Source organism: Nelumbo nucifera, chromosome 3, assembly GCF_055504915.1.
Source record: "Nelumbo nucifera cultivar China Antique chromosome 3, China Antique-T2T, whole genome shotgun sequence".
Lineage (NCBI taxonomy): Eukaryota > Viridiplantae > Streptophyta > Magnoliopsida > Proteales > Nelumbonaceae > Nelumbo > Nelumbo nucifera.
Window position 1 is genome coordinate 107686853 of NC_142651.1, and position 16590 is coordinate 107703442.

A 16590-nucleotide genomic window follows, 5' to 3' on the forward strand; every position below is an offset into this window, starting at 1 on the left:
TACTCAAGTACTTGATCAAATCAAGTCAGCGGAAGAGTAATATATACTCCATTGACAAAAAAGCATTTATTACTAAAGTTTAATAGTCCGTAGGCATGCAGTTTACTATCTATCTTTACAAATTGTTGAGTTTATGCCGGTACAGTCTTCTTCTAATCTCAGTAATCCTGTTTATAATTGAATGTAGTGATAATTGAGTTATAACTGGTACCAGTCTACCGGAGTTGCTTAACCAAAATCAAAGCCGCCTGTGATAGTAGAAGCATCGATCGTGGGTTCTATTGGGGGAGGGGGGCTTACCCGTTCCCATGAAGGGCACGAAATCCTCGGTTGTTACTTCGACGCCCATTTCAGCAAACACGTCAACTGCGGCCATTCGAGATGGTTCTTCGCTATTGCAAAGAACTCCGTCCATGTCAAACAGAACGGCCGATACCTTCCCCCACTCATTTTCAGTTTCAGATGCGTTTATCTCTTCTAGTTTCAGACACGTCGTAGTAGTGGCACTACTAAGTTGGCGAGAAAATGGAAGTATTCTGTTTCGCCATTGAAAGGGGAAGATCAAACTGGAGATCGAGTTGGAGAAGGAGGAAGCGACGTGTAATTTTGATGCCAATGGTGGGTAAATCACGATAGATCTCGCTTGAACTCTGCTGGTTGGAGAAGGGGCAAACAGTCGGAGCGCCATAGCCTCTAACTGACACAGTGACACTACCATCCAGTGGCGGGGAGAATGTTTTATAACATCCGCCACACGTTTAACAACAAAAATAATTAAATAATTAATAATAACATGACAAAATTACCCTTTTCTTTAGCAAAATGCCGTTATCCGTATATGCCTTTTTCCTGTTCATTTCATCCACGGAAGGATTCCAGGGGGAGTGTTTCGTAAAGAAAAATAAAAGGCTGGTTTTCTTTTTTTCTTGGTCAATAATCAATAGCGGTTTTTGTGAAGGAGAAATTAGTGGGTTTTTTCCCCTCTTTTTAGCCAATAATTAATAGGTCGGTGGGTTTGTAGTGAGCCGATAAAAAATAATAGACATTATCCATAAGAAATATATGCAAGAACCAACGACGTGGAGGAAAACAGGCCAACTTTCTCCTTTTTCTATTCCACGAAAATATGGTCCTCACCCTAAATGGTTATGGCCTTGTATAGGGTTTAAAAATAAGTGATTATTAGGATGTAGGTAATAATTATGATAGTTATAGTAATAATGTATTTAAATTTTTTTATAAATTTTATGTATTTTTATTTTTTATTTATATAAACATGTATATATTGCTTTTATTATTAAAATTGCAAAATCTAAATTTGACTCAAACATGATCAAATTGAATTGTAAAATTTCAAGTATTATTGACAAGTCTATTTGTTTGGCTATATTCTTCTTTTTGTGGTATTTTATCTTTTTGATGTCTCTTTTTTCTTTTGTTTATTTATCAAAAAAAATGTAAAATTTAGATAGAGGGAATTGAATGAGGTGAAAAGCAGTGGTCTAATTTACAATTTAAACTTTACATAATTAAAGAGGGAATAAATTCAAAAATTAGTATTTTAGTCACTATTTTAAAAAATAGGCCACAACGGATAGTTGAGATCATTTAGCCTGAGAACCGATTTGGTCATTGGTTTCGTTTCGGCCCTAAACCACTATTTTACCCAAAAAAAAAAACAGTTGAAAAGGTTAGATAACTGTTGAACTGGGCAGTTTAACCATTAAAATGGTTGACCTTGTTAACAGTTCTCAGGTTGCTTTTAAACTAATTCCAATATTTTTATTTATTTTAAAATATAAATTAGAAAAATAAAACGAAAATGAATAAATAAACTTTCATATCTCATAATCTTGTTCGGTTATTCAAAATGACCAAAATTAGTTAGGGTTTTTAGTTTTCCCATTTTGATTTTGAGTTTTCTCATTTATGTTATTCTTTTTAGGGCCATTCTTTTTAAGTTGTGACAAAAAAGACAAAAAAACAAAAAGTACAACTACAATGAATAAATCGAAAAATCGATGCAATAGATGATAAATCAAACATTGATCTTATATTATAAATCTAAGATACAAATGAAGCAAACGATCTTGTATTTGAGAGAGGTGTAAGAAAATGGCAAATAGTGTTGTAGTGGCGATGATGATGATGAACATTGAGATAGTCATATGTGGTGGTTTTTTATTATTTTTCTTCTTCTTATTCTTTTTCTTACTTATCAGCTTTAACTAGCCACCTCATTGTCAAAGTTTCACTCATAATAATGTATAAATATGGTGGGCCAATGTTTTTAAAACCGGAGTAGACAATGAACCATTTTGGGGACCAATTCCCGGGTCGAACGATCTAACTATCTAGTTCAAAGAAATGGCCCGCTCTGACTTAGAAAACAAAAAAGGGTAAAACTCGTTGCCCAGGTCAACGGTTCGACCGCTTGGGTTAGCGGGCTGCCAACTAAATCAAAGTTTTTTTTTTTTGCCAAAAAAAAAAGCGGTTTTAGGGTGAAATGAAACCAATTACCTTACCGGCTTCCAATTTTTCCGGTCTAGTTCGGTTTTCAATATTAGTGTAAATATGGAATTATAAATGTGTTCAAACTTTCTTTTTTCTTTTTGTATTTTTGTATGTAAAAATAATTCTAATATGTTATACTTGCTTTTTGTTTAGTATGATAAATGTGTGATATTATACATGTGTTTGATTTTTTTTTGCAAAGTTTATGTTTTTTTTTTATTTTTTATTTTTCTATTTTATTATTTATTTATGACACTAAAGGTTAACACATTTAAGCAAAAAGTTGAACTATTTATTATTAATTTTTATATTTCACATTCGGTCGGTTATAAATTATGTTTTCATTTTCATTATCAATAAAAATAAAAATAATTATTGTTTACTTCACTTTTTTTATTTGATTAAAAAATCATAAAATGCCTAATTTTGTCCACAATTTTTGTAATTTTTTATGTTTATTTATATTTTTAACATTTTATTACCTAACTATGACCTCATATGTTGATCAATTTGATTCAGATTGTTGAATTGCTTAGCCACCACTTGGATAAAGAATTGTTGAGAATTTAATCAGTTATGTGTAGATTTAGCAGTAATCTTTTATATGTTTATTGTTTAGATAGGAAGTGGAGACCACAACACTCTTGTTGGGTTATTTGTTGATTGCCTTTTAAGTGTTTTATGCAATTTAAGATGCTAGCTGCCCTATAAGGGCATATTTGTCATTGTACTCCACTTTATATTTTTAATATAAATACTAGTGAAGGGGGCGGTCATATTAAGTGTTATCTTTTCTCTCTTGAACCTCTTCATCTTATTCTTCTTCTCTATTATCCTCTTCAAGAAAACATATTTTATTTTACATTTTATTACCTAACTATGACCTCATATATTGATCAATTTGATTCGGATGGTTGAATTGCTTAGCCACCACTTGGATAAAGAATTGTTGAGAATTTAATCAGTTATGTGTAGATTTAGCAATAATCTTTTATATGTTTATTGTTTAGATAGGAAGTGGGGACCACAACACTCTTGTTGGGTTCTTTGTTGATTGCCTTTTAAGTGTTTTATGCAATTTAAGATGCTAACCACCCTATAAGGGCATATTTGTCATTGTACTCCACTTTATATTTTTAATATAAATACTAGTGAAGGGGGCGGTCATATTAAGTGTTATCTTTCCTCTCTTGAACCTCTTCATCTTATTCTTCTTCTCTATTATCCTCTTCAAGAAAACATATTTTATTTTACAGATTTTTAATTCAATAATATTTATACTTGGTTTCAGAGCCAGTTACGGTTTCTTGGAGTTCCCCCATTCAACCCTAGATCAGCCAATTGCATGAGAAGATAAAGGGTTGATCGATCTACTTCAGATTGCCCAATTCTTTGATTTTTGAGTGTATTTCAATCATCATTAAGACGATCTATGTTTTGGCATCAAAATCATGAAGAACTGGAGTGCGGGGAATGATCCTATGAAAGTTTGACTCTTCATTATTGATCTGATATTGGGCGCTTGGTCATTGTTGGACTTCTCTAGGGGTTTTAGAGTGTGTGGTTTGGACTCTTCATTCTAGATATGATATAGGGCGCTTGGACCTGTATCAATATTTTGAACATTGATTTTAAGATGAAAAGGTAAATTCATGTAAATGAAATGAATCAAAAAATACAAAAAAAAAAATTTTATATGCTAAAAAAATAATTATTGTTATTTTAGCTGGTTTTGTTTGAATAAAATAATGGTCAATTAGGGTTTAGGAGAGAAGGGAAAAAAAAGAGTTTATGTGGACATTTTAATAATATAATGCATTTAGTTACTAAGTGAACATGGTATTTGTCATAAAGTAAAAGTCCAAAGGGGACTTTATTGTAAATGAAAAGTCATGGGTATTTGCATAAAAAACAACATAAAATACAATGTTTTGCACTCTATGTATTTGTCTTTCTTTCTTTATGTAGTCTCTACTTTGATCAACGGAGCTTTGCTCTTGGGTGATGGATGGTTCGAGATTTGAGGGGCACATAACAAGCTTGTGCGTGAATCGAACCCTATCAAAAGCTGTTGACCATCAATCTCGTCAATCAGACGAATCTCGAGGCCAAGAGACTACGGATGGTGTTAGATTCACGCACAAGCTCGCTATATGTCATTTCTGCGAGATTTCTCTACACGTTTTTTACTTACGACTTTAAATTTTTTATTTTTATTTTTAATGTAAATCGCTTTGGCTCCAATTTGTTTTTCGTTTGGGGCGGGTGGTTCACCGTTTCAATCTTGTTTTGTTTTAGGTTCTTCTGTTGAATTCAAATATCGGAAGAAATTTTTGAAAAGGAGGAGGATGGCGTCCGGTTCAGAGCAGGGGTTAGATACCGCGACCGAAGATTACGATTCGTTGATTGCAACGACAGATGTTGAGCTGTTGAAGCAGGCATGGCGGAACGAAAAGGCCGCTCCGGAAATTCTTCAGTTTCAGGCCAGTCTGATACAGAGGTCTAGAGAACAAATTCAATTGATGGTAACACACCCATAAACCCTAAACCTAGAATTTTAGCTTGCTTTCTCTGCGTCATTCTTTATTGCTTTAGTAGTTGATGAGTTGCAAGTGTGATTGCTTCGGTAATTGTTTGCTCTGAACATTCAATGTGTATTGTACATGCTCAACCACATGTTTTCGTCTCACTCTGTAAAGCACGTCGGGTTATGAGTAGTTCGTGAAAGTGAGGACAACTTCCACAACATCGAGCTTCCATGTTTGGCTACGCTCAATCTAGCTTGGTGCCCCTCTTGATGAGTAAAAAGTAAATAAAAAAACAAAACTAAAGAACACAAAGCCGATGTTGTTAGAGTGTTAGTTTTAGCAAGTGATTCCCGAATAATATTTCAACCAGTTTATTGTTTACAGTCAATTTATCTTCATTTGGATTTTGATGCCATACTCCCCTTTTCTTCAGTTGCGTTATTTTGATATCGGTTTTGGTGTATATTTCCAGGAAGATACTGTGGAGGAATTTACTGAAAATGGTACCGATCCTTTAACAGTGTCTCTTTATCAGATGGACTTGGATAGAACTCAGTTTCTACTGAGATCGTATCTTCGGATCCGTCTTCAAAAGGTGGCGATGGGATGAACTACTTGTCTTGTTTTTATTTCATTACGCCATTTTGTTAGTTTCTTAATCTGATATTTTTTTAGATTGAGAAGTACATGATCCACATCTCAAGAACCAATGAATTATGGAACCGGCTTTCAGAACAGGAACAAAGGTTTGCTAAAAGGTGAAGGTGTGCACTTTTTTATATTCTCTGGATGTTCTTAATGAGGAATGCTATATTATTATTACTTGGTTGCTTGTCACATTGTTTAAGAGGTCTTTCTGGTGAACAGGTGTACCGATGACATGGAAAAGCATCTAAAACAATCTGTTCTGTCACGATTACCTTATGGTTATCAGTCCATTCTAAAGCAATCCATATCGAGTGAAGAAGATGACATGGGTAATATATATTTCTTAGTGCTACTACATATTTCTATTAAATTTTGGATTATAGATTTCTTGCATTCATCTTAAACCTTGTGTGTTTCATCATATGATGTTTAAACATGCAAGGGTGTGAGGTATAAAGACCCTTAGATGTGTGAAGTGTGAGCCTCTTTGGTAAACACTAAAAAACCCAATGGTTCAAACAGTAGCCAATTAGTTCATGTTGCCAAGGTATTTCATCGAATAAAGGAAGGTTTGCTTGGAGTTGGGCCTTGCAGTAGGTACAGGAGGATTTATAAGAGAAAGGGGCCAAAAAACAGAAATGATTATCAAAGAATTGATGAATAGCAGTAATATGGATACAGTGAAGAAAAAGGATGAGGAGAATAAGTTGGAAACCACCTCTGATGTTCAAAAAGAAGAGTTGTTGGCAAGAGATATGATGGTGCAGGGGTTAGAGGATGAAGTGCAAGAAAATACAGAAGGGGAAGAGGAGGTAGGGGAAATGGCTTTGGATAAAGTGAAAGAAGTAGAAAGTAAGGTCGATCTGGAAAAAAGTAGTGGAAACTGATATCAAAGTAAGCAAGTTGTTAGGGGTATATTTGATAGGAGGGGAAGAGGCTGCTAGGAAAATGTTATGGGATCTGGAAAAGTGGTATCCTATGAAGGATTATAGGTTTTTGTTTGCTTTGGGACTAGTAGTAGGACCAATTGGGTGTTGAAGTGTTCTTTGGGTTGGGTAGTAATCTAGTGTGTGATTGTAAAAATGGGGAAGGAAATTATGTTTAAGTAGGGTTTGGAGGGTAATATTGGTGTGGGTTTTTGGGCTTAGAATCTCCGTTTTTTTATTTGTTACCCAAAAAGTGAGTTACTACATTTTTTTTTTTAAGAAAAGAACATGTGCGCTGCCACTAGAGGGGTATTTTTAGAGAATACCTAAAAATCTTTTAATAACTGTTGAAGAGCTTTAAATGTAAAATAATACATACACATGAATGCACATGCACATATACATAATGGCATCTCAAGTAGTAAGTAACGTGCCTTGTACTCAGAGATATTATTCTTAAGGTTGAGCCTTCAGGCATTTTCCTTGAGTCTTGCCTTGAGGTGAGCCTAAATGCTTAAGTCTCATAACTCATCCAAAAAAAAAAATGCTTGTCTCGTACACTTTTTAAAACATTGGGATCAACCAAGGGCTCTGTTCTATATTGTTTTCTTTCTGACTTGTGGTCATTGCCTTATTCTGGAAGTGTCTTGGCATTTGGAAAAATATTTCATGCACCCTCATATGTGTCTTATAAAAGCTATTAGACTAGGATGGGATTGTTGAAGACATTAATAGGATGCTACACTATTGCTTGTAATGAATGTTCTAGCTGTAGTGGATTGGTTTATACTCACTCCCACACCCATGCATAAACACCCTCAAAGACCCTTGTAACAGAACTTGAGCAAATTGGGTATGGTGGTTAACACTTAACATAGAGGAAATGTCTGTTGCTTGATGTTCTGAAGCTTACTCATGACTTCCATTTTTAAAGCTATCGTTGTGGATTTTTGCTTTAGTTCTAAACCCTTGGTTATGCACATGTACTAGAGAATAAGAAAGAATGGAATTAATGTGCTGTTATAATTGGAACTTATGGATGGGTTAGTTTGCACAAGGACTATTGGATATTGGGCCTTGTTGCTATGATTTTTTTGCTGATGATTAACAGTCAGAAAATTTTATTAATGCTTTGAAGGCTAGAAAGGCCCTTCTACTTGGAAAATTCTGAAAGCATAGAGCACAAAACATATGATATTACAATAGAGCAAATGGTGGTCAAATGGTAAGAAACATATCCAAAGAGGTGTATAGTTCTGCCAATGACCTCACATTGCCATTCTAACTGTGGTCTTTCAACTCCGTTCTTAGCTAGAGAGAATCAGCTGAGGCATTATCCGATTTAGGAACACAGTCATGCTTGATTTATCCATCCAAGGAAGTAGCAAACATCTTTGGTTTTCTGATGGAAAACCTGAGCTCCCAAGGACCATTTGCCCTGGAAAATATCATCTGAAGAGTGATGAGCTTAGGCATCAACTGGGGGATGTATTTATGAATTTCATAAATGAAAGGGTATAAATTAGATGCCAATCTTCCTTGTGCCAGAACTAAATTGTAAAATCTTTGAAGGAAGAATTTGGAAAATGGTGCCCTGATTGCCAAGATTGAAAGGCTTTTCATTTTCTGGGCACATAATAGCAAGAAGCCAAGAAATTCTCTGGAATGTCCTATAATCAGATCAGTACACATTGCCGGAATGTTTTGTAGAATGATGATTTATATAATGCTAATTCCTTTTGTATAGCAATGTGCACCTCATATAGTGAGTATACATCTTGTACATCTTTGCTTTGAGGGAAGCTTTTTCTCTTTAATACAATATCATTTGTCTTTCAAAAAAAAAAAAAAGAAAAAACTTATGCCAGCAAAGGATGATATTAAATGCCTATAATTGGTAATGAATTCAAGCAAATTGATTGTAGAGCATTAGCTTCTTTCACATGACATTAATGTATGGTTTCTAGAGTGTCAGGTTGTGGTTGGATTTGGTCTCTTTTTCCCCCCTGGGGTGATTTCTGGTCACTTTTTGGTACTTTTTTTATTTTAATAAGTTTTATCTTATTGCAAAAAAAAAAAAAGAAATATCATGGAACCTCACTGTGCATCACTGTCCAGTTGAAGGAAGATTGGTTATGTTCCATGATTAGTATCAATTATCAATTGTTTCATGATTAATGTCAATTTGTATTAGGTTTGTGGAAGTAAAGTTCTATTTTAGAAACTAAAAAGATTTTCTCATCTGAGTTACTGAAAACTTGAGATGAAATTTTGTTTTGAGATGTTTGTATTCTTTTGCAATGTTGATACTGTGCTAGCAAGACAAATCATATAGCCAGGTCTGTCATATGTTCACTGTAAATGCAATTGTTTGTTTCTGTGTGTCTATTACCATCTTGAATTTGCTCCCAATATTTGAGGATCAAAACTTCAAAAATCAAGGTTTGTTTCTCAACATTGTCTGATTGATTGATCTTTGATATGGAGTTTCAGTCCCAGAGCCTCAGTTGGACACATTCGTCTTTTGCAAGAGCAAGGGATCAGTGGGAGCTTTCCAGCTCGATGACAGGTAAACCTATTGTCACAGTTCTGTGTTCTGTCTGTCTGGAAATGTCAACTGTTCTAGCTAACCGGTCATTTTCTTCCACCGTGTAGTGGGGATGAGATCGTGGACCTAGTTGGTGATGATCTATATGTGCTTCGTTACAAGTCGATAAAAGCACTAGTGGAAAGAGGGCAAATTGACCTTGTCTAAAACTATTCGGAATCTAATTTCATGTATGTGCCATTGCTGATGAATATGTGTAACAGATTGTTGGTGACATTGTCATGTCTTGAGAATTCTTATACTCCAATTGTCCATTTTTCATCCATGGTAACTGGTAATTAAACGGTACTTTGTTCAGTGTGTGCAGCCTGTTCGGGTGTTTGTTTAGAACACTGCGCTGCACCTGGTGTTGGTTAGAAGTTTAGAACCTTTGAAGAGGAAGAATGGGTCTTAAATCTTAATGTTGTGTTCTACCAAAACATTGGAACCAGCTAGGCAGTGTAGTCTCTTAACAGGTTAAGTCCATTGAAGTCCCACTTAGTCACTTATTCAGTTCTGGGTGTGCGCAGTGTGCGTCCTTGGTATTTTGGAGAATCAAGAATCAAATGCATCATGGCTTATAAAGAGGAAAAATAGAATAAGTTACAAAAGCTGGAATTAACTAACCTGATTAAACAACCGGTTGAACCAAGGTTTTTAAAACCGGATCAGACAGAGAACCATTATGGGGTCTGGTTCCTGGGTCTAATGGTCTGGCTGTCTGGTCTGAATGGATGGCCTACTCTGACCAAAAAAAAAAGAAAAAGACCAAAAAACCGTTGTCTTGGTTGAATCGAATTTGAATAATTTGATAAATTTAATAGTTGAATTCGAATTTATGCATTTTACCGATTATTTTATCGAATTTGAATTCGTGTTGATATGATTTGATAAAAATTCAAATTCGATTAATTATACATTTAATATATATTAATAATAATTATGTATATTTAAAGTCTTAAAGAGGGGCCATGTCCATAAAAAAACTGGCATTTTAGTTGCAATGATGTCACCTACACCTACAGACCTACTCGAGTGGTCCCCCCCCTTCTCTCTCTCTCTCTTTTCTATTCTCACTCCTCTTCTCTTCCTCTCTCTCCCTTTGTTTTTTATTCCCAATCTTTGTAAGTTGTGAGCACCAAAGGTAGCATTATTGATAGCAGTTGAGCACTGGTCACCGGCCACTACCATCTCCTTCGCTGCTGCTTAAGCTCAAGTTTAATGTCTCAAGGCCCTCAACTGTCCAGCATCATCGGCTGTTGTGCTGCAATAGTCCACCATCACCAGTCAACACTGCTCATTAGTCATTATCATCGCATTTGTACTATCAGGAACTCACGACTGCCACCGTCAATCCCTTGCATCTTTTCACAAGCTGATCACTTGCTTTTCTTTGTAAACTCAGTCATTTAAGATTCTAGGCCTCGTGCCGGTTGTATCTGAATCGATTCGAATATTCAATTTAATAATTGAATTCGAATTTGAATTTGAATTGAAACATCTGATATCCGTTGGATATCGAATCAAATTCGAATATTATTTTTTGTAATCGATTTCGAATTCAAATCTAGCCTAATTCGATTCGAATTAGATCTGTTTACAGGCCTAGCCAAATCAATGTTTTATGGCCAAAAAGTGATTTTGGGGTGAAATGGAGCTGGTCAGGTGATTGGTTCCCAATTTTTTTGGTCCAACCATCTGGTTGAACAATCAAACAGTGAACAAATAATACTTATTGATTTGAAAGCGATTTAAGAACTAGTTCATTCAATGGTCAAAGAGGCATTGAACAATTGATTATGAGCTTGTTGCTTTACTCCCTTTCATTGTTAACACAAACTTAAAACCAGAATTGTTATAATCAGTTTGGTTTGGTTTTGTAAGATAGACCTTCCCATTGACAGTCCATTGAAGTGCTTTTGTAAATGTACTTTTATAAAAGTATTTCCGTAGAAGTGTTTAAGTACTTTTGTAAAAATGCTTTTGTAAAAGTGCTTTCGTAAAAGTATTTCTATAAAAGTGCTTTTGTAAAATTGCTTTTATAAAAGTACTTCCATAAAAGTTCTTTTGTAAAAATGATTTCATAAAAATGCTTGTGTAGCTTTTATAAAAGTGCTTTTGTAAAAGTATTTTTGTAAAAGTGCTTCGTAAAAGTACTTTTTATAAAATTATTTTTATAAAAGTGCTTTTGTAAAAGTGTTTTCATAAAAGTTCTTTCGTAAAAGTACTTTTATAAAAGTGCTTTCATAAAAGTATTTTTGTAAAAGTGCTTCGTAAAAGTACTTTTTATAAAATTATTTTTATAAAAGTGCTTTTGTAAAAGTGTTTTCATAAAAGTTCTTTCGTAAAAGTACTTTTATAAAAGTGATCGGTTTCAAATTGGACAAGGGTTTGGCCTCATGACCGGATTACTGGAAATTTGGTTTAGGTCCAATTTAGACCAATAAGAATATGAACCAATTTTTTTTGGATTGGCCCAATCCAATAATTATAATGGACTGTCCAAATCTGATTGATAAGGTTTGGATTGGATTAGATCCAATCCAAAATCGGTTGATTGACACCCTTACTACCAATTGAGCCATTATTAGTTGGTTGGCATAGAGGTGTAAAGTGGGCGCAAAGAGTGGGTCGTGCCGTGTTGGCCTGCGGGCCGTGCCACCCTCCCCAGTGAAAAGTTTGGGGGTTGGCCTGACATGGCCCACGACCCAAGCCCGTGCGGGTCAATGCCGTGCCCAAGTTGGGACATGGATCGAGCCAAAGCTATTTTTGCCTATTTATTTAAAAAAATTGAAGAAAAACTTAAAATTTTGATTTTATATGAATTTTGATATATACAATTACTTATATATACAATAAGTAAATAAATTAGTATAATAAAATTGAAAACAATTGTTTATTTTATTAATATATTATATACTATATATTATTATATAATTATAATTAATATAATATATTATATATTATATATAAAATATATAAATATATATAAAATATATAAATATATATAAATAGTATATATGGGCAGGCTGGGCTGTGTCGGCACGCAGGCTGTGGGCGGCACGATCTGTGACCTAAACCCCTAGGCCCAGCATGACATAGACCATCGTGCCAAGTCTGGCATGACCCGCGTGCCATCGTGCCACGCTGTGCCGGGCTGCGTACAGCTTGGCTCGATTTACACCTCTACGTTGGCGTGTCCCATTTAGGTCTTTATCAAGTGAGTCTTGGGATTGAACTTGCACACACCAGGGTTGGGTGGGGGTAGGGGTGGTTTCGAGCCGAGCTGAGCCAAATAGTATGAGGCTCGAGCTCTGCTCGCCAAGGTTATATAAGGCTCGAGCTCGGTTTGAGCTAGAATATTAAGCTCGAGCTCGATTTGAGGAAAAATATTTTATAAAAATAAAAAATTATATATTAAAAATATTTTTTATTTGATATTTAAATAATTAAAAATTATAATATTTTTATTATATGTATTTTCTATAATTTTATTATATATATATATATATATATATATATTCGAGCTCAGCTCACAAGCCTCATGAGCTGAGCTTTATTAAGCTCGAGCTCGACTCGTTTATTAATCAAGCCTGTAAATTGAGCTTAAGCTCATTTGAAACCAAGCCGAGCCGAGCTTTTCACTAACCAAGCTCGAACAGCTTGTGAAAAGCTCGACTCTTGCCACCCCTAGGTGGGGTAATAGGTTTCATGGATTGGGGGATGAGGAAAAAACTTTTGATCCTTTTAAATTGTAGGTACAATCGCTTTGAACGGTAGATGATGAATCCATACCTCCTGTTTTTGTCAAAATTTTTGAGTGCTGAATGGGGTGGCTTTAAATGTACGTAAAATGGTAATTGTTACTACAATTACCATGTAGCCCTATGTAGCCACCCCATTAGAGATTAATGGAATGGTGGCCATGAAATGCACTTGCACGCCTTTGGGCAAAGGGACAAGTTGGATTGAACATCAGGTTTCATATCTTTGAATTTTGAGGATCCCTTTGATTTGCGGATAGGACTAGAATCGAAATCGGATTGGAATCACTTAAGATGCCTGTTTGGTTCAATGAAAAATCAGAATCGAATTCTGATTGTTGCTCTTTGATTTATTAGAGATTAAAATCCCAATTATATCTGTTCGGTGCCTATGTCCATATTCACCGCCGATGCCTGTGTCTGTGTTTGTGTTTGCCGCCGACCAAACAATAAGAGAGGAATAAAACAAAACCGAACAATGAAGAGAGAGAGAGAGAGAGAGAGAGAGAGAGAGAGAGAGAGAGAGGACTCACCAGTCACCGCTGGAGTTCATTGGTTGCACCGGTTTTGTCTGAGAATGTTTTAACAAATCCCAAGCCCGACCCGTAAAATAATCGGACTCGGGCTTTTAGGCCCGAGGCCAAGCCCACAGGCTAAAATACATGCTCAAGCCCATCCCGGGGCCAGGCCGCCCCGTTGGGCTACCCGGCCCATGAACAGGTCTAATCCTAATCAACTAAAAATTTTAAATTTTGTATTAATCTATTTATCATTTTATTATTACTTCAATTTCGTTCGTTGATTGTAAGATACCAAAATTACATGAATTCCTTTCTAACTATTCACGGGATTGTAAGACACGGACACTTGAATTAAGGTACAATATTTGTTTGATAGCTCTTCGGTAAAGGTTTACGCTAAGAAAACAAGACAAAGGAAGGTCTTCCCTTGGGTGAGCAACCACAAGTTTAACAACTTTCCAATTTCCATACAAGATGAGCCACACATTGTCATGCCGGCCCGTTACATCTCCTCCGGTTCCGACTTCCGACCAATTAGCAGCGTAAGCTCAACCGGCAAAATCAAGGGCCAATATCTTGAGCAGACCCTCGTAAGGGATCCCGTCCTTTCCGTCTGTACCTGCCAATCTAATCATGGCCCGGATATCCTCATCAGTGACAGACAATCCAGCCCAGTTCATGTAACTCCTCAAATCATCGAACCCAACCTTCCCGTCCCCGTCTTTGTCCATAACCTTGAACGCATCGGTCATTACTCCATTCACGGGCCTGAAGCCACCCAGAACCCGCTCAAACTCCCCTAACTCCACGAACCCGTCTTTGTTCAAGTCCGCCACCGACATCATCGATCCGATGTCTTCGTCGCTGGTGATATTGGCGCCGGAGGAGAATCCCGCGTAGAATGTCCGGAGGTCGTCGGCGCTGATCTTTCCGTCTCGGTCTATGTCGAGAACATCAAATACCGGCTTGAGATCGGGCACCCTTGTGGTTGTGGTGGGTTCCCGACTCGGTATTCTTTCGGTTTCGGAAGGACACATCTTTAATCTAATGTTAATCGGTCAGGGTACGTGGTGATTTCGGGTAGCAGGAGACCTTATAACAATACCTTGTCTATAAAACCACAGAAAAATGGGGAGGAGCGAAGAGAAGCAGCGCGTATATATATAGATCAGAGAGAGAGAGAGGAAATCTCGGGGTGTCTTGGAGAATACGTTCAAGGTTCATCAGCAACAGGCTAAAATAATAATAATAAAAAAATAATCAATTGTTGAAAAAATTCTCGGGGGTTGATGCATAGAGGGTAGGTACGCGTATATAAATATAGACCAAGAGAGAGAGAGAAAATCTCGGGGTGTCTTGGAGAATACGTTCAAGGTTCATCAGCAACAGTCTAAAAAAAATAATAATAAAATAATCACTTGTTGAAAAAATTCACGGCAGTTGATGCATAGAGTGTAGGTATTTGACATTTTAAATATTTATAGATTTGCAGTGAGATTCAGAAATCTGTATTAAGTCTGTTATTACTTTTTCGTAAAAATAAATTGAAAATTTTGACATTTTTAAAACGGATTTCTTAAATAAATATTTATTCAGTTTTTGGATACTAAGTGTTCATTAGTGTGGTCTCAACCTAAAATAAATGGGTAATGACTTTTTTACTTTTTATTTGTTTTTTCAAAATTTCAAAATATATATCATGAAATTTTCAAAATCATGTGATCGAGGGTTGATGCTCTCTCTCATCTCACATCTCCAACTAATTAAAGTTAGTTGGTTTTTGGTCAAGCTTTTTCAACGTATAAGAATTTAGAGAGAACCCGAACCAAGTATAATTCTTGTCTGTTTTTTCTGCTACTCTGGCTGCTGTGAACCAAAGTCAGGGGGAACGAGGGAGAAACTTTGATATAGTATATGTTTGGCATCGATGCTGTAGGTGTTGATGATGTATGGGTTGGAAATACTGTTTTCTTAGAAAACAATGTCTTTTTTATTTTTATTTGGAATCGTTACTGCCAGGTAGGATGTTTCCTGGAGCAATAACAATCTTTTCTGTTTGGTATCAATGCTCCAAGAAGCATTTTCAGCACCGGTACCTATTATCCAGTGCCACGTCATGTCTCTATTGGCAGCAACGAGCTGCAGCTCCAAGAAATGCCAAATTCGGTATTACTCCAAACCATGCCTTCTTGATTTCCAAGGCATGACTTAAAACACTGTTTTTTATAGAAAAATGGTTTCAAACAAACGGATGTTTCTTGGAGCACCATTTTTTTTAACGTGGTGCTGATGTATCACCGTTTTCTAGAGCAACGACAATATGCCAAACAAACGCATAAATCTCTTCTTGCCATCTCTCCTTCATTTGTTAAGGTTTAATTTGAAAAGAGTACAAATACAAATTTGTAGAATATAAAATATTGTATTTTGTATTATTTTATATGTATTTGCACCATACATATTTGCATTTATACTCCTTCCAAACTGAGCGTAAATTGCATCTCTTCAATTTAACTTTGACAGAGTTTGAGTATATTATAGCAGAGTTTGAATTCTGATTACTTTTTGGGTAAAAATCAACAAGTTAAATGACAATATAAGTTGTAAGAAGAATATGTGAATAGATTAGTCCAAATAAGGAAAACAAAATTCCCAGCACCCAAAAGATCGGAAAATGTCATTATTTGTTTTCAATCGGGGGAACTGTGTCATACCAACAACAAAGTGATAAGAAAGCTATCCAAACAGAATTTAACCTTTCCCCGGAGTTCATGCTCCACGTTTGACAAAAGGACGTGCCTCCACCAGGATGAAACCCAATAGTGGAAAATGAAATTTAGAAAATCCCACCCAGGAAATCCAATAACCCATCCAATTTTCCCTAGCTCCTATTTCTCTAAGGAAAGAAAAGACACTTGTCAGCATTCTTCAGAAGATATGCTAGAAGATGAACTGCAGAATAAGAGGAAGGAAAGGGCAGAACGCGCAACGGCTTGAGCGCTAGCGCTTATCACGGTTCGGTTAACCGAATCAGGAACTGATGGGCATTTTTTTGAAACCAAATCGCTTCTACCGGTTTTCATATTTCTCGAACCGAAACCT

General features: G+C 35.9%; 3 protein-coding genes across 9 annotated transcripts in view; 1 reads left to right on the forward strand and 2 right to left on the reverse strand.

The window, feature by feature from the left end:
• The window catches only part of LOC104598746 (haloacid dehalogenase-like hydrolase family protein), a 129191-nt gene extending 128461 nt beyond the window's left edge, over nucleotides 1-730 (reverse strand). For all 6 annotated transcript variants that reach the window (XM_010260932.3, XM_010260934.3, XM_088901774.1 and 3 more), the window contains exon 1: nucleotides 301-730. In XM_010260932.3, the coding sequence (XP_010259234.2) occupies nucleotides 301-718 (418 nt within the window). In that variant the 5' untranslated portion in view covers nucleotides 719-730. The remainder of the gene's footprint in view (nucleotides 1-300) is intronic.
• Nucleotides 731-4503: 3773 nt separating this feature from the next.
• Nucleotides 4504-9521, forward strand: SLD5 (DNA replication protein-like protein). Of its 2 annotated transcripts, none has more exons than XR_016083565.1 (6): nucleotides 4504-4669; nucleotides 4813-5039; nucleotides 5515-5637; nucleotides 5718-5806; nucleotides 5910-6019; nucleotides 9110-9138. XR_016083565.1 is itself a non-coding variant. In XM_010260930.3 (6 exons), exons 1-6 carry the CDS (start codon nucleotides 4863-4865, stop codon nucleotides 9369-9371), a joined length of 669 nt encoding a protein of 222 aa, XP_010259232.1. In that variant the 5' UTR covers nucleotides 4646-4862; the 3' UTR covers nucleotides 9372-9521. The 2 variants fall into 2 exon arrangements, 1 of the variants encoding a protein (XP_010259232.1); XM_010260930.3 differs by adding an exon at nucleotides 9272-9521 and having other exon boundaries at nucleotides 4646-5039; nucleotides 5718-5800; nucleotides 9110-9185.
• Nucleotides 9522-13717: 4196 nt separating this feature from the next.
• Nucleotides 13718-14771, reverse strand: CP1 (Ca2+-binding protein 1). Its single transcript, XM_010260928.3, has one exon. The coding sequence runs from the start codon at nucleotides 14523-14525 to the stop codon at nucleotides 14037-14039; it is 489 nt and encodes a 162-aa protein (XP_010259230.1). The 5' UTR covers nucleotides 14526-14771; the 3' UTR covers nucleotides 13718-14036.
• Nucleotides 14772-16590: the final 1819 nt, after the last annotated feature.